The 23,813-nt window shown below is 44.8% G+C and overlaps 1 protein-coding gene across 5 annotated transcripts in view; it reads left to right on the plus strand.

Annotated features, from left to right (window-relative positions):
• The window catches only part of VSIG4 (V-set and immunoglobulin domain containing 4), a 179,226-nt gene that overhangs the window by 117,585 nt on the left and 37,828 nt on the right, over nucleotides 1–23,813 (plus strand). For all 5 annotated transcript variants that reach the window (XM_068249669.1, XM_068249672.1, XM_068249673.1 and 2 more), the window contains 2 exons: nucleotides 685–819; nucleotides 21,668–21,769. In XM_068249669.1, coding sequence (XP_068105770.1) covers nucleotides 685–819; nucleotides 21,668–21,769 — 237 coding nt within the window. The remainder of the gene's footprint in view (nucleotides 1–684; nucleotides 820–21,667; nucleotides 21,770–23,813) is intronic.

The following is a 23,813-nucleotide window of genomic DNA, read 5'->3' on the forward strand; positions in this document are numbered from 1 at the left end:
GTGCTGACATCACACTGTGGGAGCCTTGTTGCATTGTGGGAAATAAAAGCTGTTTCCAACTGCCAAAAAAGCAAGCAGCAGCTACTTCCACTGACATCACCTGCCAGCAGTAAAAATGTCACCATGTGATACATTTTAGAATGTAAATCAGGGAGAGGAAATATTTTACAATGGGCAAACACTGACTAAATCATTTACATATAATTAATGTAAAAATTAAGCACTTTTGTTCATTACGTTATTTTTAATGGAGTTCCTCTATAAGTACAATATGCCATTTTCAGTCAGTCAGGCGCGCAATCGTGAGTTTTGCAAAATTCGCATTTGCGCACGAAAACCATTACGTGCGTTATAACGCGTGCAAAACGCTAGCGCGCCCGTGCTATCAGTTAGCATGGTTTCCTGAATCAACCTCATTGTGAGCTATGCTAACACATAATGCACCACATTACACTTGAGCTAAATGTTTTCTTTTATTTCTCATAAAGTAAGCTGCTGTACCTGTTATTAATTTGTCATCAAGGTACTGCAGCTTACTGCAAGGTTTTTGCTTTAATCCTCCCAATACCCTTAAATGCTACTGAATCTCACCCTACACTTGTTTGATGTTTGCTTACATTTTACTCAGATCTATTTGGACAAATTACAGTGAAAACTGCTATTATTTTATTTTTCCTATCTCAGGAATTTCAGATGCTTCAGATGTTTCAGCTGTTGTCTGGACAAAAACAGTCCATAGATTTGATGCAAGCAGTACCACCATAAACCCATATACAGATGAACTGATGCACAGTAACCCAACACCAAGTCACTCAAGAGGTAAGATCAAGATAGCTGTTGTGATTATAAAAGCTATTTGCTTTAGACAGAATTTAAATTGTGCTCACAAATTCACTTTCACTTTATAATAACTTGGTTTAATGTGTAATGCTTGGTCTCCATCCTTGTTTTGTCAAACATTTAACAAACACTTAAAGATAAACCATGACCAAGGATTTTAACTTCATCCCAATCAGTAGCTGATACCCCCTTTCCCATGAAAAATCTTTTGCTTTTCTCAAACGGATCATCAGGGGGCTCTGTATGGCTGATATTGTGTTAAACCTCTCCCACAGTGTGATGTCAGGACCATTGTGCTGATAACACACTGTGGAAGCCTTGTTGCATTGTGGGAAATAACAGCTTTTTCCAACTGCCAAAAAAGCAAGCAGCGGCTACTTCCACTGACATCACCTGCCAGCAGTAAAAATGTCACCATGTGATACATTTTAGAATGTAAATCAGGGAGAGGAAATATTTTACAATGGGCAAACACTGACTAAATCATTTACAAATAATTAATGTAAAAATTAAGCACTTTTGTTCATTACATTGTTTTCAATGGAGTTCCTCTTTAAGTACAATATGCCATTTTCAGTCAGGTGAAAGAAAAAGGACTGTGGAAGTAAGCACTGGGTAGTAGGAGAGTGGAGAAGACCAAAGATAAAAGCAAGTCATGGGATGCACTTATCATGTATACTACTGGTGTTCATTGTGAAGCTAAGGAAAAACATGCAGTAGGTTATTAAGTGTTGATCTACATTGAGGCAAAAGGCATGCACTGCACTACAAAGCAACAAGAAGGGCAAGGAAAACAAGATAGCTGCAAAGCAACATTGTGGGAGAAAGAATACAATGTTCCTAAACAACAGAACCACTGCTGTCTGGGTGTTCTTTAATTTCAGCTTTCTGACCAAATCTGCAAGATCTGTCAGTAGCACTTGAAATGCAGAGTGTCCAAAATAATGTGACCGCTACCAGGGTTGGACTGGGACACTAAGGGCTCACCAAGAAAGTTTCAGCCTGCCCCCCCCCCCCCCTCTGATCCCCTCTCCTCCCCCCCCCCCCCCCATTTTGGGCTCACATACACATGTACTCTAGAAAATTTGCATGGTTATGGTAGGGAATAGATTGTGAGCACTTCTGAGGACAGTCTCCAATAGATGGGTGTCGCTGCGCGCCGCAGCAAAAATAGATGGGTGTCACCACGCACTGGAACATGGGCATGGTCATGAAAAATAAATAAATAAATAAGTAGCGGTGTTATTCACAGAGATTATTTTAGATAAAATAATCAAGCAGTTACGGGCCTCATGATAATTCATCAAGTAGTCAAATGGCAGCAGATTTCCCGACAAAATGCAATCAGATTGGCAGCAGATATCCGCACAAAATGCAATCAGATTGGCAGCAGATATCCCTACAAAATGCAATCAGATTGGCAGCAGATATCCCCACAAAATGCTATCAGATTGTCAGCAGATTTCCCCACAAAATGCATTCAGATTGGCGGCAGATTTCCCCACAAAATGCAATCAGATTGGCGGCAGATTTCCCCACAAAATGCATTCAGATTGGCAGCAGATTTCTCCACAAAATGCAATCAGATTTCCCTACAAAATGCAATCAGATTGGCGGCAGATTTCTCCCCAAAATGCAATCAGATTGGCGACAGATTTCCCCATAAAATGCATTCAGATTGCCGGCAGATTTCTCCACAAAATGCAATCAGATTTCCCCTACAAAATGCATTCAGATTGGCGGCAGATTTCCCCACAAAATGCAATCAGATTGGGGGAAAATGTCCCCACAAAATGCATTCAGATTTGCGGCAGATTTCTCCACAAAATGCAATCAGATTTCCCCACAAAATGCAATCAGATTGGCGGCAGATTTCCCCACAAAATGCAATCAGATTGGCAGCAGATTTCTCTCCAAAAACGCAATCAGATTGGCGACAGATTTCCCCATAAAATGCATTCAGATTGCCAGAAGATTTCTCCTCAAAATGCAATCAGATTTCCCCATAAAATGCATTCAGATTGGCAGCAGATTTCTCCACAAAATGCTATCAGATTTCCCCACAAAATGCAATGAGATTGGTGGCAGATTTCCCCACAAAATGCAATCAGATTGACGGCAGATATCCCTACAAAATGCTATCAGATTGGTGGCAGTCAGCAGATTTCCCAGTTTAGGTAGGCAGGTATATAGGTGTCCCCAGTATAGATATACCCAGGTCTATAGGTGTCCCCAGTTTAGGTAGGCAGGTCCCCAGTTAGTGGGGGCTCCTATGCTGGAAGGGGGGGCAGTGGGTACAGAGCGGCGGGAAGGGGGGAAGCCCCCCTCCCCCACCTAGGGCCCCCCCTTCCACGCTCCCCCCCGGTTAGGTAGGCAGGTCTCAGTGCCCCCATGCTGGAAGGGGAGGCAGTGGGCAGAAAGTGGCGGGGAGGGGTTGAAGCCTCCCCCCTTCCTCACCTAGGGCTCCCCTTCTGCGCTCCCCCCTCCAAAATTGCAGCCAGCAGCGGCAGCGAGCTGGAATCACTTACCAAGAGAAGAGCTCTGCGTGCCGCTGCTGGTCTGATCTCCTGCACTGCACTGTCCAATCACGCTCTCACAGGAAGTACTGCGAGAGCGTGATTGGACAGTGTCAGTGCAGAAGACCAGACCAGCGGCACACAGAGCTATCACTCTCGGTAAGCCGTTCCGCTGGCTGGCTGCAATTCTGGAGGGGGGTAGCGCGGCGCCTCCCCGCCGCTCTGTGCCCACTTTCCCCCCCTCCTGCACTGTGCTCCCCTCTTTTTCAGCACTGGGGCCCCCAGGAGGCGGGGCGGCCAGGGCCCCCCGATGGAAAAATCGGTGCCTCGGCGTCTCAGTCCGAGCCTGAACGCTACCTTCTAGGTATTCTTTATACCTCAGATGTTCTATAGCCAGGCTGTATTTTTTCTTATTAAGACCACTCCAAAGGCAGGCCCGCATTTACATCACAGGAGCCTATAGGCATAGATGTCCTGGCACGCTAAACTTCACCCTCCAGAAACCTACAAACCCCTGCTGAACCGCACTGCAAGTGTGCTGGCTGACCCAACTGTTACTTCTCCATTATTCTTCAGCTAGCTACAGGTGTCCCTTAGCATTAGGTAGCCAGCTAGTGGTGCCCCTGACTGAAGGGAGATCTTGTCAGGGGAATGCCCAGGTGACTAAAATCTTTTTTATGCTCTGCTCAGGACTCTGCCTAAGGAAAGAGTGAGGAGCTAGGGGAGGGGAGTGAGCCGCCCCTCCATTATCAGGCACGTGTAGGCGCTTTCCTACAGTGTATTATGGTAAATCTGGCCCTGTCCAAAGGTATTCGGTATTTTGCCTCGGATCTGAGACCAATTTTTTGCAAATTTTTGAAAAGCCTTTTTCAAGAGTTGTTCTACTTGTGTTGTATTCTGAGGTCTTACAATATTTTAGTACTCTACTCTGAGGTCTTACAATATTTTACTAAGAGCCCTCCATGGACCTTAAGCCTAATCCCTCAAGTTTGTCACTATTGCTGTCCAAATGAGCTACCTTAGACTAACTGAAAAAGTGATCCTTTTCTGTGGGTGTGCGACTCTACAATAATTAACAGGTTAGCACATTATTTAAAGAGACACTGAAGCGAAAAAAAAATATGATATAGTGAATTGGTTGTTAGAGATGTAGTGAAAGGTTCACCCGCGAACGGTTCCAGGCGAACTTTGGGGGTTCGCGTTCGCCTGCACCAGGCGAACTTTTGCGGAAGTTCGATTCGCCCCATAGACTTTAATGGCCGCCGACTTTAACGGTTAATAGCAAAGTCCCCTTACATAGTAGAAACACCAAAATTGTTGGGAATGTTAAGTGGAATAGTGGGAACAAGAGGAAATTTTTTTTTTCAAAAAGACCTTATACTTTTTGAGAAAATCAATTTTAAAGTTTCAAAGTAAAATGAGCCGATTCATAAAAAAAAGAACCGATTCATTAAAAAGAACCGCATGATTCAAGATTAGTATAGCAGAGAATGCGTTCTGAGCAGGACGTGAAGCTGCCGGCTCGCTGATGTCTCTCCCCACCTGCCTGCACCTGTCACCCTCACCTAGCCTGGCACCCAGCGCAGCCATGGGTGCCAGGCTAGGTGAGAGTGACAAGTGAGGAGGTGGGGAGAGACAGCAGGAGCCGGCAGCTATGCGTCCAAAAGGAGGCATTCTCTGATATGTGGGAGGCGTCGTAGATCTTCAATCAACTTAATAGAAGATCGCAACATAAGAGGATACAGTTCGTTGGATCGTTTACTGTGGATATTGGCGTGGGAAAACTTTTTTAAAGGTACAGGTAAGTATTTATGGTTAATTTAGAATAAATAAAATACTTTTCTCGTGGTTGTGTTTTTATTTCATTTAACCCTTTGTGGAAATGGGTAAAGGGTACTTTGTACCCCTATACTAATTTCTCCTGGGAGGGGGGTGGGCATCTGGGGTCCCCTTCTTAAAGGGGACTCCCAGATGCCACCATGAACCCCCCCCCCAGGGAGTCGTCGCCCCCACCTCCTCCTGGGGCACCGGAGGTGGGGAAGAGCCCCTTGTCCATGGATTGGACAAGGGCTCCGGGGGGGCTTAGCTGCCCCTCCCCCCCCCCGGAGCCCCCCATACCATGGACCATGCGGGCTGGTATAGCTCAGGGTGCGAAGCCCCAGTCGGCCGGGGCTCCGCATTCTGGCTATCCCAGCCTGCATGGGGGACAAGGGGTTACAGAGGCTCGGGAGGGGGGACCCCACGTCATTTTTTTTTCATTTATTTCCTACACTCAGCACATAAAAATAATATATATATATATATATATATATATATATATATATATATATATATAGCAAAAATCTATTAACCCTTCGCACTCTCACATGCAAATGTTCAAACAAATGCATTCACAGATTCACTCATCCAGGCACAACTGTTATCCCTATAGTTAAGTTAAAAGCCGGGGTTTTAGTTCACAGAAGAATGCATTCTTATGCTTAGTCACCTATACTGCGCAGAAGTACCCAGGTAAACATAGGTGTCCTAACTCTGGCCCTGTAACATGCATGGTGCAGACATGCAAACACATTCATTGCATCAAACCTATCAATGGACTAGGAGCACACATCCTAACTTCCTCTCCTGGGAAAGACAGTGCATCTTACCAATCGCACAAGGGAGCTAATGTTATGTGTCCATGTGCACCATGCGCATACACCAGCATAAGCTGTGTGCATGCTGACAAACATACAGGGGAAGGGGGGAGTGCACCGAATTGGACCCTAGCCACAGGGGTCAGTAACAAGAACAAAATACATATATCCAGGCACATCGCCTCTAGTTAGGACATTAAATAAATTATTAGGGAAAGGTGGGTGCTGAAGGGGGTGTGGCTAGAAAACAGCAAAAATCTATTAACCCTTCGCACTCTCACATGCAAATGTTCAAACAAATGCATTCACAGATTCACTCATCCAGGCACAACTGTTATCCCTATAGCTAAGTTAAAAGCCGGGGTTTTAGTTCACAGAAGAATGCATTCTTATGCTTAGTCACCTATACTGCGCAGAAGTACCCAGGTAAACATAGGTGTCCTAACTCTGGCCCTGTAACATGCATGGTGCAGACATGCAAACACATTCATTGCATCAAACCTATCAATGGACTAGGAGCACACATCCTAACTTCCTCTCCTGGGAAAGACAGTGCATCTTACCAATCGCACAAGGGAGCTAATGTTATGTGTCCATGTGCACCATGCGCATACACCAGCATAAGCTGTGTGCATGCTGACAAACATACAGGGGAAGGGGGGAGTGCACCGAATTGGACCCTAGCCACAGGGGTCAGTAACAAGAACAAAATACATATATCCAGGCACATCGCCTCTAGTTAGGACATTAAATAAATTATTAGGGAAAGGTGGGTGCTGAAGGGGGTGTGGCTAGAAAACAGCAAAAATCTATTAACCCTTCGCACTCTCACATGCAAATGTTCAAACAAATGCATTCACAGATTCACTCATCCAGGCACAACTGTTATCCCTATAGCTAAGTTAAAAGCCGGGGTTTTAGTTCACAGAAGAATGCATTCTTATGCTTAGTCACCTATACTGCGCAGAAGTACCCAGGTAAACATAGGTGTCCTAACTCTGGCCCTGTAACATGCATGGTGCAGACATGCAAACACATTCATTGCATCAAACCTATCAATGGACTAGGAGCACACATCCTAACTTCCTCTCCTGGGAAAGACAGTGCATCTTACCAATCGCACAAGGGAGCTAATGTTATGTGTCCATGTGCACCATGCGCATACACCAGCATAAGCTGTGTGCATGCTGACAAACATACAGGGGAAGGGGGGAGTGCACCGAATTGGACCCTAGCCACAGGGGTCAGTAACAAGAACAAAATACATATATCCAGGCACATCGCCTCTAGTTAGGACATTAAATAAATTATTAGGGAAAGGTGGGTGCTGAAGGGGGTGTGGCTAGAAAACAGCAAAAATCTATTAACCCTTCGCACTCTCACATGCAAATGTTCAAACAAATGCATTCACAGATTCACTCATCCAGGCACAACTGTTATCCCTATAGCTAAGTTAAAAGCCGGGGTTTTAGTTCACAGAAGAATGCATTCTTATGCTTAGTCACCTATACTGCGCAGAAGTACCCAGGTAAACATAGGTGTCCTAACTCTGGCCCTGTAACATGCATGGTGCAGACATGCAAACACATTCATTGCATCAAACCTATCAATGGACTAGGAGCACACATCCTAACTTCCTCTCCTGGGAAAGACAGTGCATCTTACCAATCGCACAAGGGAGCTAATGTTATGTGTCCATTGATAGGTTTGATGCAATGAATGTGTTTGCATGTCTGCACCATGCATGTTACAGGGCCAGAGTTAGGACACCTATGTTTACCTGGGTACTTCTGCGCAGTATAGGTGACTAAGCATAAGAATGCATTCTTCTGTGAACTAAAACCCCGGCTTTTAACTTAGCTATAGGGATAACAGTTGTGCCTGGATGAGTGAATCTGTGAATGCATTTGTTTGAACATTTGCATGTGAGAGTGCGAAGGGTTAATAGATTTTTGCTGTTTTCTAGCCACACCCCCTTCAGCACCCACCTTTCCCTAATAATTTATTTAATGTCCTAACTAGAGGCGATGTGCCTGGATATATGTATTTTGTTCTTGTTACTGACCCCTGTGGCTAGGGTCCAATTCGGTGCACTCCCCCCTTCCCCTGTATGTTTGTCAGCATGCACACAGCTTATGCTGGTGTATGCGCATGGTGCACATGGACACATAACATTAGCTCCCTTGTGCGATTGGTAAGATGCACTGTCTTTCCCAGGAGAGGAAGTTAGGATGTGTGCTCCTAGTCCATTGATAGGTTTGATGCAATGAATGTGTTTGCATGTCTGCACCATGCATGTTACAGGGCCAGAGTTAGGACACCTATGTTTACCTGGGTACTTCTGCGCAGTATAGGTGACTAAGCATAAGAATGCATTCTTCTGTGAACTAAAACCCCGGCTTTTAACTTAGCTATAGGGATAACAGTTGTGCCTGGATGAGTGAATCTGTGAATGCATTTGTTTGAACATTTGCATGTGAGAGTGCGAAGGGTTAATAGATTTTTGCTGTTTTCTAGCCACACCCCCTTCAGCACCCACCTTTCCCTAATAATTTATTTAATGTCCTAACTAGAGGCGATGTGCCTGGATATATGTATTTTGTTCTTGTTACTGACCCCTGTGGCTAGGGTCCAATTCGGTGCACTCCCCCCTTCCCCTGTATGTTTGTCAGCATGCACACAGCTTATGCTGGTGTATGCGCATGGTGCACATGGACACATAACATTAGCTCCCTTGTGCGATTGGTAAGATGCACTGTCTTTCCCAGGAGAGGAAGTTAGGATGTGTGCTCCTAGTCCATTGATAGGTTTGATGCAATGAATGTGTTTGCATGTCTGCACCATGCATGTTACAGGGCCAGAGTTAGGACACCTATGTTTACCTGGGTACTTCTGCGCAGTATAGGTGACTAAGCATAAGAATGCATTCTTCTGTGAACTAAAACCCCGGCTTTTAACTTAGCTATAGGGATAACAGTTGTGCCTGGATGAGTGAATCTGTGAATGCATTTGTTTGAACATTTGCATGTGAGAGTGCGAAGGGTTAATAGATTTTTGCTGTTTTCTAGCCACACCCCCTTCAGCACCCACCTTTCCCTAATAATTTATTTAATGTCCTAACTAGAGGCGATGTGCCTGGATATATGTATTTTGTTCTTGTTACTGACCCCTGTGGCTAGGGTCCAATTCGGTGCACTCCCCCCTTCCCCTGTATGTTTGTCAGCATGCACACAGCTTATGCTGGTGTATGCGCATGGTGCACATGGACACATAACATTAGCTCCCTTGTGCGATTGGTAAGATGCACTGTCTTTCCCAGGAGAGGAAGTTAGGATGTGTGCTCCTAGTCCATTGATAGGTTTGATGCAATGAATGTGTTTGCATGTCTGCACCATGCATGTTACAGGGCCAGAGTTAGGACACCTATGTTTACCTGGGTACTTCTGCGCAGTATAGGTGACTAAGCATAAGAATGCATTCTTCTGTGAACTAAAACCCCGGCTTTTAACTTAGCTATAGGGATAACAGTTGTGCCTGGATGAGTGAATCTGTGAATGCATTTGTTTGAACATTTGCATGTGAGAGTGCGAAGGGTTAATAGATTTTTGCTGTTTTCTAGCCACACCCCCTTCAGCACCCACCTTTCCCTAATAATTTATTTAATGTCCTAACTAGAGGCGATGTGCCTGGATATATGTATTTTGTATATATATATATATACACACATATATATATATTTTTTTTTTTATTTTTTTTTGTAAAGGACTTACGAGGCCACAAGTATGAAAAAAGTTATATACCATTTCATAATCCAGATCCATGGAGGACGCCATCTGCGCCCCCCGTTCATTCCGCCATGGCACCCGCAGTAAAACCGGCCCCGGTCGGGTCCCGACCCCTCCAAACCAGAGTTACAGCATCACTACCATTGAAATTGCCCAAATGGCCAATGGCAGAATTCAGCACTTTTGCACCCCTATAATTCTGGTTGGTTATCATCACCCGCCGACTTTAGCAGTTAATAGCAAAGGCCCCTTACATCCTAGCAACACCAAATTTGCAGGATATGTTAAAAAGATAGCAGGAAACAATATTTAAAGGACTTCCGAGGCCACAAATGTGAAAAAAAAGTTAAATACCTTTTCATAATCCAGATCCATGGAGGACGCCATCCGTGCCCTACCGTTCATTCCCCCATGGCTCCCGCAGTAATACTGGCCCCGGTCGGGTCCCGACTCCCGACCCCTCCGAACAGGTCGGGTTAGCATTCCCTCCTCAATATGGCCGCCACAGATTGCCGCGCAGTCCGCACAGACGCGATTGCACCTGCGCAGCTCTAGGGCCTCCTCCTGCCGCGTCATCAATATGCGTGCATACATCGGACGCATCGGGAGGAGGACCTAGAGCTGCGCAGCCGGCAATCGCATCTTTGCGGACTGCGCAGCCGCGGCAATCTGTGGCGGCCATATTGAGGGGTGAATGAGAACCCGACCCGTTTGGAGGGGTTGGGACCCGACCGGGGCCGGTATTACTGCGGGTGCCATGGTGGAATGAACGGGGGGGCGCAGATGGTGTCCTCTATGGATCTGGATTATGAAATGGTATTTAACTTTTTTCATACTTGTGGCCTCGTAAGTCCTATGTATATATATATATGTATGTATATATACAATATATATATATATATATATATATATATATATACATATATATATATATATATTTTTTTTTATATATATATATTTTTATGTGCCGAGTGTGGGAAATCTGAAAAAAAAATGACGTGGGGTCCCCCCTCCCGAGCCTCTGTAACCCTTGTCCCCCATGCAGGCTGGGATAACCAGAATGCGGAGCCCCGGCCGACTGGGGCTTCGCACCCTAAGCTATACCAGCCTGCATGGTCCATGGTATGGGGGGCTCCGGGGGGGGAGGGGCAGCCAAGCCTTCCCCTCCCCCCCCCCGGAGCCCTTGTCCAATCCATGGACAAGGGGCTCTTCCCCACCTCCGGTGCCCCAGGAGGAGGTGGGGGCGACGACTCCCGGGGGGGGGGTTCATGGTGGCATCTGGGAGTCCCCTTTAAGAAGGGGACCCCAGATGTCCACCCCCTCCCAGGAGAAATGAGTATAGAGGTACAAAGTACCCCTTACACATTTCCACAAAGGGTTAAATGAAATAAAAACACAACCACGAAAAAGTCCTTTAATTTTCTTAATTAACCATAAATACTTACCTGTACCTTTAAAATAAATTTCCCACGCCAATATCCACGGTAATTGATCCAACGAACTGTATCCTCTTATGTTGCGATCTTCTATTAAGTTGATTGAAGATCTCCGAAGCCCCCCACCCACGTAGCAGAGAATGCGTCCTTTGGGACGCATAGCTGCTAGCTCCCGCTGTCTCTCCCCACCTGCCTGCCTGCACCTGTCAACCCCCACCTAGGCTGGCACCCAGTGCACCCATGGGTGCGCTGGGTGCCAGCCTAGGTGGGGGTTGACAGGTGCAGGCAGATGGGGAGAGACAGCGGGAGCCAGCAGCTTCACGTCCTTCCGAGGACGCATTCTCTGCTATACTAACGGCTCTCTGCTATACTAACTATGAATGAGCCGGATCTTTTTAATGAATCGGTTCTTTTTTATGAATCGACTTTTTTTTTTAACTTTAAAATCGATTTTCTCAAAAACTATAAGGTCTTTTTGAAAAAAAAAATGTTTTTCTTGTTCCCGCTGTTCTTCTTAACATTCCCAGTAATTTTGGTGTTGCTAGCTTTTAAAGGGGCTTTGCAATTAACCATTAAAGTCGGCGGGGGTATATTTTCCCACGGTCAGAAGGAGAATTTACATTGAAACTTTAAAATTGATTTTCTCCAAAACTATAAGGTCTTTTTGAAAAAAAAATTTTCCTCTTATTCCTACTGTTCTTTTTCACATTTTCTGCAAGTTTGGGGTTTCTAGCTTTTAAAGCGGCTTTGCTATTAACTGCTAAAGTCGGCGGGCGCTTAATTTTCCCACAGTCAGAAGGAGTTACTTTAAAATTGATTTTCTCAAAAACTATAAGGTATTTTTGAATTTTTTTCCCCCCTCTTGTAGTCATTGAAAGATCTCAGGTGTTAGACACCTTGAAACATCTTTTCCATCACTTTTCTGGCCAGCATAAATGTTTCTAGTTTTCAAAGTTCGCCTCCCCATTGAAGTCTATTGCGGTTCGCGAACTTTTCCGCGAACCGAACCTTCCGCGGAAGTTCGCGAACCGAAAATCGGCGGTTCGCGACATCTCTACTGGTTGTATACTATGAATAATTACTATAAGATTAGCAGCAAAGAAAATATTCTCATACTTTTATTTTCAGGTATATAGTGTTTTTTCTAACATTGCATCATTCTATAATATGTGCAGATTATACAACACTCAGCATTCAAAATGAGTCTTTCAGAGCAGTCTGTGAAGTAATGACCTCTCCTCTAGCAGAGGAAAAGTAAATAGTCCAGGAACAGTTGAGATAATAAAAGTCAGATAACAGCCCTCTCCACGACTAAAAGTGGCCATACACTGGCCCGATTCGCGGCCGTTTTGACAGCAGATTCGATCCTGGGATCGAATCTGCTGCCAATCGTTCGTGCTAAACGCACCTGCCAATCCGATTTCCTCCCGAAATCGGATCGGTCCGTCGATCGCGCCGTGCGGGAAATTACCCTCGATCGCCCGCGGGTAGGGTGCGCGTCGTTAGCGGCGGCCGATCCAATCAGGTATACATTACCTGACGCTGGCTCCCGGGCGTCTTCTCCGCGCTGCACCGCTCTGTTCCGGCTCTATCCCGGCGCTTCCTGTGTCACTGCAGTGACCAGGAAGTTCAAATAGAGGGCACTCTATTTGAACTTCCTGGTCACGGAGTGACACAGGAAGCTCCGGGATGGAGCCGGAACAGAGCGGTGCGGTGCAGCGTGGAGAAGACGCCCGGGAGCCCGCTTCAGGTAATGTATACGGGGGGTGGGGGGGGGGGGGGGCACAGGCGGCAGGAGCAGCTCAACAGATTGTGATCGGTTTCAGGCTGAAATCGCTCACAATCTGTTTGCAGTAAAGGCAGCCATACGATCCCTCTCTGATCTGATTCGATCAGATAGGGATCTGTCAGCTGGTCGATCTAATGGCAAATCGACCAGTGTATGGCTCCCTTAACTTAGTCGGAGAGCTTAATGGCTTGTTTGCATAGAGATAACAACTGCAGTTTCTCAACTCTTCCTGTACTGGAAACAATTTCACTGATGTATCTGATCTTAATGTTTTTTTTGCTTCAGTGTCTCTTTAAGCCCATGTCAAATGTGGAGTTTGACTACCCAGTCTGGGGAACTATTTGCTGGCAGACAGCAAGTTTTAAAATGACAGGATGACACTCCAGTGATTATACCGTAGCTTTGTGTTCATTTGCGGCATGCTTGATGTTCCCCATGACCTAACTAAGATAAAAAGTCTTACCCGGAAAATGATTTCTCATATTCTTCCCTTTAGTAATGGTTCGCAATGGTTCTGATATAAAAGGAAGTTACATTTATTATCCCAAAAACCATCCTGGCTGTCATTCCTTGGCAGCCCAAACTTCTCTCCAGCATTTTAGAATGTCATACAAGTGTTTAGATGGTGGGAGAAGAATAATCTTTATACAGTCAATAAAGCTGACAATTACAGCTCTTTTGAGCAACTCAAATTCACTGGAAATGTCACGGAATCAGACTAGTTTAGATGCCACCAGATAAAACAAATTTGTTTGTCACATTATAAATGTTTGCCTCTACTCTATACAAAATGTGTGTTTCAGTAATCCTAGCAGAGGGAGACTGTCACAGACGAACTGTGAAGAAACGCAATCAATCGGTTTTCTGATTGTGATTCACGGAACAATACAGATTGCATGTCTAGGAACAGCAGAGGGCAAAGCCTGGGGTCTGGTCTATTCTAGCTGGGTACAGCTGCTATTCTGGGATTACAATGTTTTTCTTTAATAATCAGGAACAAAAGAATCTTCCTTCAGCAGGCCACTAGAAGCTAGGTGTGAACTCTAGCATGAAAAGGGACCATTTGGTCCTGTTACTGGCAGAGGAAGCCTGAGCACAGCAGGACCGCAGACTTGGTGGAACCACTATGGCCAGATTTAAAGAGAACTCGAGGTGTGTTTAAAAAATGTTATCTGCATACAGAGGCTGGATCTGCCTATACAGCCCAGCCTCTGTTGCTATCCCAAACCCCACTAAGGTCCCCCTGCACTCTGCAATCCCTCATAAATCACAGCCATGTTGTGAGGCTGTGTTTACATCTGTAGTGTCAGTCTCAGCTGCTCCCCCGCCTCCTGCATAGCTCCGGTCCCTGCCCCCGTCCCTTCCCTCCAATCAGCAGGGAGGAAAGGGATGCAGGCGGGGACTGGAGTTCTGCAGGAGGCGGGGAGAGCAGCAGACTGACACTATAGAGATAAACACAGCCAGCTCTGACAAGCTGTTTGTCAGCAGCGTGGCTGTGATTTATGAGGGATTTCAGAGTGCAGGGGTACCTTAGGGGGGTTTGGGATAGCAACAGAGGCTGGGCTGTATAGGCAGATCCAGCTTCTGTATGCAGATAATATTCTTCAAACCCACCTCGGGTTCTCTTTAAAATAAATATAAACCATTTTAAGAGATACCATACTTATCTATATAAAAATTATATTATTTGATTGCTAAGGTCCGGAAGAGAATCCTCATATTTCATTTAGGAAGCTGACATAACCAGCCACCCAGTTATTAAACTTCTCAGTAACGGAATGTCCTTCACTATTCATGTCTGGTATTAATGTGATCCATATTCTTTGTTGATTGTAACTTTGCTATTAGTATTGGTGTGCAATTAATGTATATGGAAATGTCACATATTTCGGATTTAATATTTATTTCCAAAATAAGATAATGCCCCAAACCCCAGCGCAGGGGTTGGCTCTGAGTTCCACCCTCAAGAGCTGTAACCTATATAAGCAATGGGCTGAAATTTGATAAAAGTTCTCCCTTTAATACCACATATGGATTGAAGCTAGCAAATAGAACCCACGGCAAGCTTCCCTGAATTATGAAACAAAGGACATTTTCTAGACTTTCTTCCAAAATCTCTAAGTATTCATTTTCTGTGTTTTTTATGTTTTATTTTATCTGTGGCTACTGTCTCTATAATTGTTACTTTTAACAATTTTCTGCATATATTAATTATTTATATTGCATTTACAATAAAAAAAAACTTAAAGAGAAACCGTAACCAAGAATCGAACATCACCCCAATCAGTAGCTGATACCCCCTGTTATGATCCCATGCAATACAACAAGTGCAGAGCATAAGAATTGCATGGAGTGTGGTTGTCACTGATATGGAAATACTGAGAACAAACCAGGATGATGTTTAAAGGTTTATTTGTGAGAATTGCAATATATAAATACACACACACATACATGTGGATAATGCAATACTGGCAACACAAGTGAACTGTACAAGAATTTGTATGCAAAGGATACAGGAGGAGATTATCCCAACCCAATTTGTATATACAAGTGCTCCCTGCATATACTGGGATATGCAGAGCAACCAGTGTATATACACAAGATCTGTGTGCACACAATCCCTAACCCCGCTTAGTAAGTATGTACAACCTATTTACAAATATATACACGGAGCATATGACCAGTCAGACAGGCAAGGGTCAATATCAGAGAACAAACGCAGTACAAATAAATCGCAAGGCAAAGGATCGTCAGGAAAAGCCAAAGTCATACAAGGTAAGCAGATAAGATACACAGGACCGAGGTAACAAGAACAGGATGGGCTAGCACTCAGGCTAAATAGCAACGATGAACTAGCAAAGCTTGATTCTCAGATGCTGGATTATATCCTGTGCAGAGGAATCAGGTGATGCGGATTTCCTCTCCTTAGCAATGTCCAGGTAATGCAGTTCTTGAGGAGGTTTGCCCCCTGCTGGTAAAATAGGAGGAACCACATGAGTATTACCAAAGTCTTATGAAGACAGTGGAGACCTCTGCTGATGACTAGAGGAAGTCCATGTAACAAGTCACCAGCAGATATGGATCGTAACATTACCCCCCCCCCTTAAGGAGTGGCCTCAGGACGCTCCACTTGACCACAAACTCTCATCCACCGGGGTCCCAAGAGACAGTTGGCAAAAAGGCTGGCAGCAGACTTGATGTGTACCTGAACAGACCAGGCAGCAGACTACAGTGGATCAGGACACACCACCAGCAAGATGCCAAACTAGAAGTCACCAGGGAAGAGAGCACACTGAGTGGTAGGCTGGAGAACACCAAGCAAAGCAGACAATTGAAAGCCAACAGAAAATGCAGCAGGCCATGATCAAAGAAAGTATCAGACTGGATGTCCTCATCAGGAGCAAGAGACTGGATGTCCTCATCAGGAGCAAGAGACTGGATGTCCTCATCAGGAGCAAGAGACTGGATGTCCTCATCAGGAGCAAGAGACTGGATGTCCTCATCAGGAGCAAGAGACTGGATGTCCTCATCAGGAGCAAGAGACTGGATGTCCTCATCAGGAGCAAGAGACTGGATGTCCTCATCAGGAGCAAGAGACTGGATGTCCTCATCAGGAGCAAGAGACTGGATGTCCTCATCAGGAGCAAGAGACTGGAAACCATCAGGAACAGCAGACTGGAAGCCATCAGGAGCAGCAGACTGGAAGCCATCAGGAGCAGCAGACTGGAAGCCATCAGGAGCAGCAGACTGGAAGCCATCAGGAGCGGCAGACTGGAAGCCATCAGGAGCGGCAGACTGGAAGCCATCAGGAGCGGCAGACTGGAAGCCATCAGGAGCGGCAGACTGGAAGCCATCAGGAGCGGCAGACTGGAAGCCATCAGGAGCGGCAGACTGGAAGCCATCAGGAGCGGCAGACTGGAAGCCATCAGGAGCGGCAGACTGGAAGCCATCAGGAGCGGCAGACTGGAAGCCATCAGGAGCGGCAGACTGGAAGCCATCAGGAACGGCAGACTGGAAGCCATCAGGAACGGCAGACTGGAAGCCATCAGGAACGGCAGACTGAAAGCCATCAGGAACGGCAGACTGAAAGCCATCAGGAACGGCAGACTGAAAGCCATCAGGAGCGGCAGACTGGAAGCCATCAGGAACGGCAGACTGGAAGCCATCAGGAACGGCAGACTGGAAGCCATCAGGAACGGCAGACTGGAAGCCATCAGGGGGAACAGAGGATTGAACACCATCACAGGGAGTAACAAATTGAAAGTCATTCACCAGTAAGACAGGTATGACAGCAGATTGGATGATTCCAGGTAAACGTTTGTAAGGCTTGGCAACAGTTTGTGAATGCAGAGTATCCAGAGGAGCCTGTGAAGGCTGAGTGCCAGACATGTTTGAAGAGTTCAGGACCTCAGCAGGAATCTGTGGGAACAGTTTACCTGCAAGAGCCTGAGGTGCCTGAACCTCAGCTGGTATCTGTGAGAGTTGGACATCAGTGGGGATCTGTGAGAATTCTGTGTCAGCCATTGGTGGAGAGTTCAGGGCCTCAGCTGGAGTCTGTGGAAATGGGGTGACAGCAGGAGCCTGAGGTGCCTGAACCTCAGCTGATATCTGTGAGAGTTGGACATCAGTGGGGATCTGTGAGAATTCTGTGTCAGCCATTGGTGGAGAGTTCAGGGCCTCAGCTGGAGTCTGTGGAAATGGGGTGACAGCAGGAGCCTGAGGTGCCTGAACCTCAGCTGGTATCTGAGAGGACTGGACAACAGTGGGAATGTGTGGTAACCGAGTGTCAGACATCTGTGCAGGTTGAACTTCAGCATAAGTCTGAGCTCTAACAGAAGTAAAAGGGCAATGGGCATCAGCAAAAACTCGAGAGAGCTGGACCTTTGGCTGAGCATCTGGCTGGACCACTGTCTGCATAGCTGGCAGGACCTTCGGCAGAGTAATTAGCTGAACCTCAGATGGAGCAACTGGCAGACTTATTGATCGAGCACCTGGCTGGGCCTTTGGCTGAGCTGTGGAGTATGATCTTGCTGGGACAGCAGACTGACATACCGCCGGAGTAGCTGGCAGGAGAAGATCTGCTGAGATGTCTGGAGGACCCACTGCCAAACCTTCTGAGAGAGGAAATATGGGACTGACAGACATGGGTACTGCTAAAGCTTCAGACATAGACTTTGCTGAGCTGACTGGCACAGGCAGGGCAGAGGTGGCTGGCACAGGCAGGGCAGAGGTGGCTGGCACAGGCAGGGCAGAGGTGGCTGGCACAGGCAGGGCAGAGGTGGCTGGCACAGGCAGGGCAGAGGTGGCTGGCACAGGCAGGGCAGAGGTGGCTGGCACAGGCAGGGCAGAGGTGGCTGGCACAGGCAGGGCAGAGGTGGCTGGCACAGGCAGGGCAGAGGAGGATGGCACAGGCAGGGCAGAGGTGGCTGGCACAGGCAGGGCAGAGGTGGCTTCTGTTGATGATTGCATGAGTAAGATGGAAGCTGTAGAAAAATATTTGCGTTTAGTTTTTGTCTTTTGAACCAGTCTGGAGGCAGGAGTAAGTTTGCAAGAGTCTATGTATTTGTTTGCTGGGCGCTGGAATGACCAGGGTGTAGATCTGATAGCAGTCTGCAAAGGAACAGTTTTCTTTTTAATCAGAGGTGTAGGCAATTCAATGTCTCTGGGGCGGTTTCTAACTGCTGCAGGTTGTGAGTTATGGACAGGATTTAAGGTAGGTAAAGGGTTAACAGAGGAGAGATCAGAAGAGAAATGGAGAGACAGAATCCTTTGCCAGGCGATTATCAAAGCAGAAGCAGATTCAAGATTGCACAGTCTATGGTCAATCAATGACTGAGTAGCACATATGCATGCATTCACATATTGTTCATTTTTCATAGTGAAATCAAGAAAAAACCCATTCTCATCTCTCTTTAAATATGCAAATAAATGATCAATCTGATAGCAATCAAATACTGGGTCAAAGTTAACTTGTTTCTTAAAAGGTGAAGAAACAAACTTACTGCTGGGTCTAACAGGGTTAATATGGGTCACTGGATGCTGTGCATACTGATTACCAAGCAAAATCTTCTCCCATGAATCAATTAGAGGAAACACATAATCTTGCCTGCACATACCCTTATCAACCAAATCTGTTACAGATTTAATGCATGCAATAAAAAAATTACCATCTTTAGCGGTGTAATATTCAAAAAATGATTCCCTATCATCCTTTAACGTATTTATAGCACACTCAACCCCCCACAAATCAAATGGGGGATCCCAGTCACTTTTAATGGGGCCTGATAAGTCACCTGGAACATGGATAGTGGAATAACCTGGTGATACCTGATCTCTCCCTGTTAGTAAATTGTTGCCTGTAGCAGGCGCTGGCGGTTGGGAAAACTGAAAGCAGGAGGGAAAATAACCGATTGAACGGGGTTGGGCTTTAGCACGACATTCCTGCAATACAGACAAGAAATCTCCCAGTTCATGAGGAGGAAAGATTCCTTTTCTGATGCAGGACTGAACCTGTGAGATTTGCTGATTCAAATCATCATAGGTGTCATCAGCAAACATATGATAACAGAGTTTTTTTTCATTTCTTGCTATGGTAGCGAATTCAAGAAGTTGCTCTGTAGTCATTTCCATCATGACGGAAACAGAGGTGTTTCAGTATTTCCAAGTGACAATGTATGGCTAGTTCATCTGTTATGATCCCATGCAATACAACAAATAAGAATTGCATGGAGTGTGGTTGTCACTGATATGGAAATACTGAGAACAAACCAGGATGATGTTTAAAGGTTTATTTGTGAGAATTGCAATATATAAATACACACACACATACATGTGGATAATGCAATACTGGCAACACAAGTGAACTGTACAAGAATTTGTATGCAAAGGATACAGGAGGAGATTATCCCAACCCAATTTGTATATACAAGTGCTCCCTGCATATACTGGGATATGCAGAGCAACCAGTGTATATACACAAGATCTGTGTGCACACAATCCCTAACCCCGCTTAGTAAGTATGTACAACCTATTTACAAATATATACACGGAGCATATGACCAGGCAATATAAACAGACAAACAGCAGGCAGTATGGATAGTCAGACAGGCAAGGGTCAATATCAGAGAACAAACGCAGTACAAATAAATCGCAAGGCAAAGGATCGTCAGGAAAAGCCAAAGTCATACAAGGTAAGCAGATAAGATACACAGGACCGAGGTAACAAGAACAGGATGGGCTAGCACTCAGGCTAAATAGCAACGATGAACTAGCAAAGCTTGATTCTCAGATGCTGGATTATATCCTGTGCAGAGGAATCAGGTGATGCGGATTTCCTCTCCTTAGCAATGTCCAGGTAATGCAGTTCTTGAGGAGGTTTGCCCCCTGCTGGTAAAATAGGAGGAACCACATGAGTATTACCAAAGTCTTATGAAGACAGTGGAGACCTCTGCTGATGACTAGAGGAAGTCCATGTAACAAGTCACCAGCAGATATGGATCGTAACACCCCCTTTCCCATGAGAAATCTGTTCCTATTCACAAATGTATGGCTGATATTGTGGAGAAACCCCTCCCACGGTGTGATGTCAGGACTATGGTTCTGGCATCACACTGTGGGAGCCTTGTTAAATTGTGGGAAATAACAGCTGTTTACAGCTGTTTCCAACTGCCAAAAAAGCATGCAGCATCTCCTTCCACTGCCATTACCTGCCAGCAGTAAAAATGTCACCATGTGATAAATGTCAGAATGTAATTTAGGGATAGGAAAGATTTTACAATGGACAAACGCTGACTAAATCATTTATACATAATTACTGTAAAAAATGAAGCACTTTTTTATTACATTATTTTCACTGGAGTTCCTCTTTAAGGTCAGTTTTTTTGGCTACATACCTGCTTTGAGCAGCGCAAAAAGAATCCTAGCCTTTCTGGAGATTTACTACCTGAAGTATTATATTGTTTGAGCCAGACTAGAGAGTTTTAACAATTTTTATTTGCAGGTTTAGAATAGTCAGAGCGGGTTTCTCTTTTCCCAGATAAAAGGGATGGTGGCAGCCTTGTAACTGAAATATTGTGTAGTACAGTGTTTGTATTGCTCCCAGGTTCCCTTCTGCCCTGTCTGTTTGCCCAATTCCGGAGGTTTCACCGCATCATTGGAATCCACGAAATCCAAATGTCTGTGCGTTGAAATATATTGGGAGGCATTGAGCAATCCGGCCACTAGGGAGCGTGTGACAGTCTGAGAGATTTATCTCTGTACAAGCCCAAATAATAACTACAAATGCACAGCCAAATACAATCTCATATATTTGGACCTGTAAGTCTGAACTGAACTAGATGTTACTGTAAGCTTGGGACAGGATATATCGAAGCATTGCAAAAACTGCAAAGGGCACCATGATGAAAGAGACAGCATTCAAACATTTGTATAACGTGGTATTACGCCTCATATAAACTCAGCAAAACGTTTTATAAAAGTATATTGGAACTCTGTCACATATATGATGGAAGTAGCTAGCAGTAAAAATCTGGAATAAAGTAAAAACAATGATCAAACATGACAGTTAATGTTGAATACTTTTTATGTTTCATATAGTAAAGTTTGGTTTAACAGTAAATTGTATATTTCCTCAATGTAATGAACATGTTTCTTCCATCTTTTTCAGGATCTGGAACATTCTTATATGTACTAATTATAAGTTTAGCTTGTGTTATATCTGTTTCAATCCTCACTATGGTTCTGATTGCCAGAAGAAAGAAAAAGAAGGGTATGTTGCTTGATAGTTACTTTAAAATTTAGACATGTACAGTATATGTAAAAAAGGGCCCAACAAAAGGAAGTTATGGGTAAAACTGTAACCTCGGCAACTGGACAAACTGAACGTTTTTAAAAACAAGAAAGAAAAATCGAGAGCCAACAATAGTGTAGTATGTAAGAATCAAGATAGAAAAGATAATGTGAATATGGAATGATACTCACAAAGATGGGTCACCACTAAAATAACCACTGATAGGTGGTAGGTGAAGAAATTAAACCTGTCGCTAAAGAAGTCACTCTCTGTAGACAGGAAAGAAGGGTATCACTCCACCAAGGATGGACAAACTTTGCATGCTTTGATTTGTTAAATAAAAATGGCGGTTAATGCAAAACATCTGTTAGGAGAAGTAACACTATTCCCTTGTTTGTGAACTGCTTTAAAAGATGATTAAAACAGTCTTTTCTTTTGCCTTTGTTAAACTTGATGGGGGTAGTACTCTCATATTTAGTAGATTTTGTGTCTTCCAAGCATTTAATCATGAAGCCTGCTGAGATGTATCCTAGCCTGCGTATTTTTAAAAAGGCTGCTGTGGTAATTTAGGCACTGTGGATAGCCACCAGTAGAAAATTGGTAAAATTAATGATATTCCACTGTTGGCAGTGGCTAATTCCGATAGTAAAACACTGGTCATTTTTACTCATATTATATTTTACTAACACACAACCTAACTTTCTTCTCACAAAAGCCTTCCTCGATGGATGCTTAACGCTAACCAACCTCCCCCCCCCCCCCATTATCCAATAATATTTATCCCTAAACCTAACCCTATTCCCACACTAACTCTCACTCTACCAATGACTAATACTAACCTACCCTCATCCCAAGCTCCACCAATATCGACGCTGCCTACACCACAAAATACTCCCTCTCCTTCGCTGTTTATCAGGTGCAAGCTGCCTAATGATGCTATTTATCAGGCACTCGCAGTGCACAAAATTGCCCGCTGGATAAAATTAACATTGCGGTCTATGTGGCACCAATTTTACCAAAGTAACCCGGAGCCAAAATCCAACCCCAAGCAAACGTATATACAGTTTCTTCACATTCACAATATTCCACTGTGAAGCATTTTGAAGTATTTTAAAGCAATGTGAAGATCCACAGGAATACATTGGATGATTAAAAGAACACTTCAGATGCTTGCCAAATCAATTTGAACTATTGAACAATATGGGAGAGCCACTTAATGCAAAAATCACACTACTCTCAATAGAGAGAAGCCCCCTGCATCAACAAGATATCTGTAGACAGTCAAAAAATAGCTGCAGAGGTCTCTGGCGCATACAAAACTATTTTACTGATCAGAGCCCACCCAGAAGAAAGCCAGATCAGCCTTTACAGAGGCCAGGTAACTCTGCCTAGTTATGTTTGAGTGACACTGCTTATTTATGTGATATGCTGTATTTTTAGCTTTTATGTGTTAATAGAGAGGGGAAGCTTCATCTGGGAAGGCCTACTTAGACAGCTGTTAAGTTCATGTAAATTTGGCTCAACCCATTACCACACCCACGTTATGGAGCATGGTCACACCCATTTTCTGTCTGGTGTGCCCAAAAGTGCCCCGGACCTCTTCTGCAGCCCTTTACAGAGAACATATTCATGTCACTGACTCCTCAGAGGCGCTCAAAATCTAATTCTCCCATAGTCATAGTGTAATGTCCTACCATATTATTATGATGTATTTATATAGCAGTAACATTTTCACAGCCATGTCACTGACTGTCCTCAGAGGAGCTCACAACCTAATCCCTACCATAGTCATAGTCTAACGTCCTACCATAGTATTGTTATGTCTTTATATAGTCACAAACACTGGTTCACATGACAGCCAGGGGCCCCAGGTCTCTCTCACTGGCTAGGGCCCCCAAACCACCATGCGATACCTAGAGGCAAATGCGGGCGAGCCCTGGCTCTCTCACTTCCAGGGACTTCACCCCCACTGCCTCTGAAATGAATGCTACCTGCAACACACACATTTGCTCACTACCAGTTC

The sequence above is a fragment of the Hyperolius riggenbachi genome, chromosome 8 (genome assembly GCF_040937935.1).
Source record: "Hyperolius riggenbachi isolate aHypRig1 chromosome 8, aHypRig1.pri, whole genome shotgun sequence".
In the NCBI taxonomy this organism is placed as follows: Eukaryota; Metazoa; Chordata; class Amphibia; order Anura; family Hyperoliidae; genus Hyperolius; species Hyperolius riggenbachi.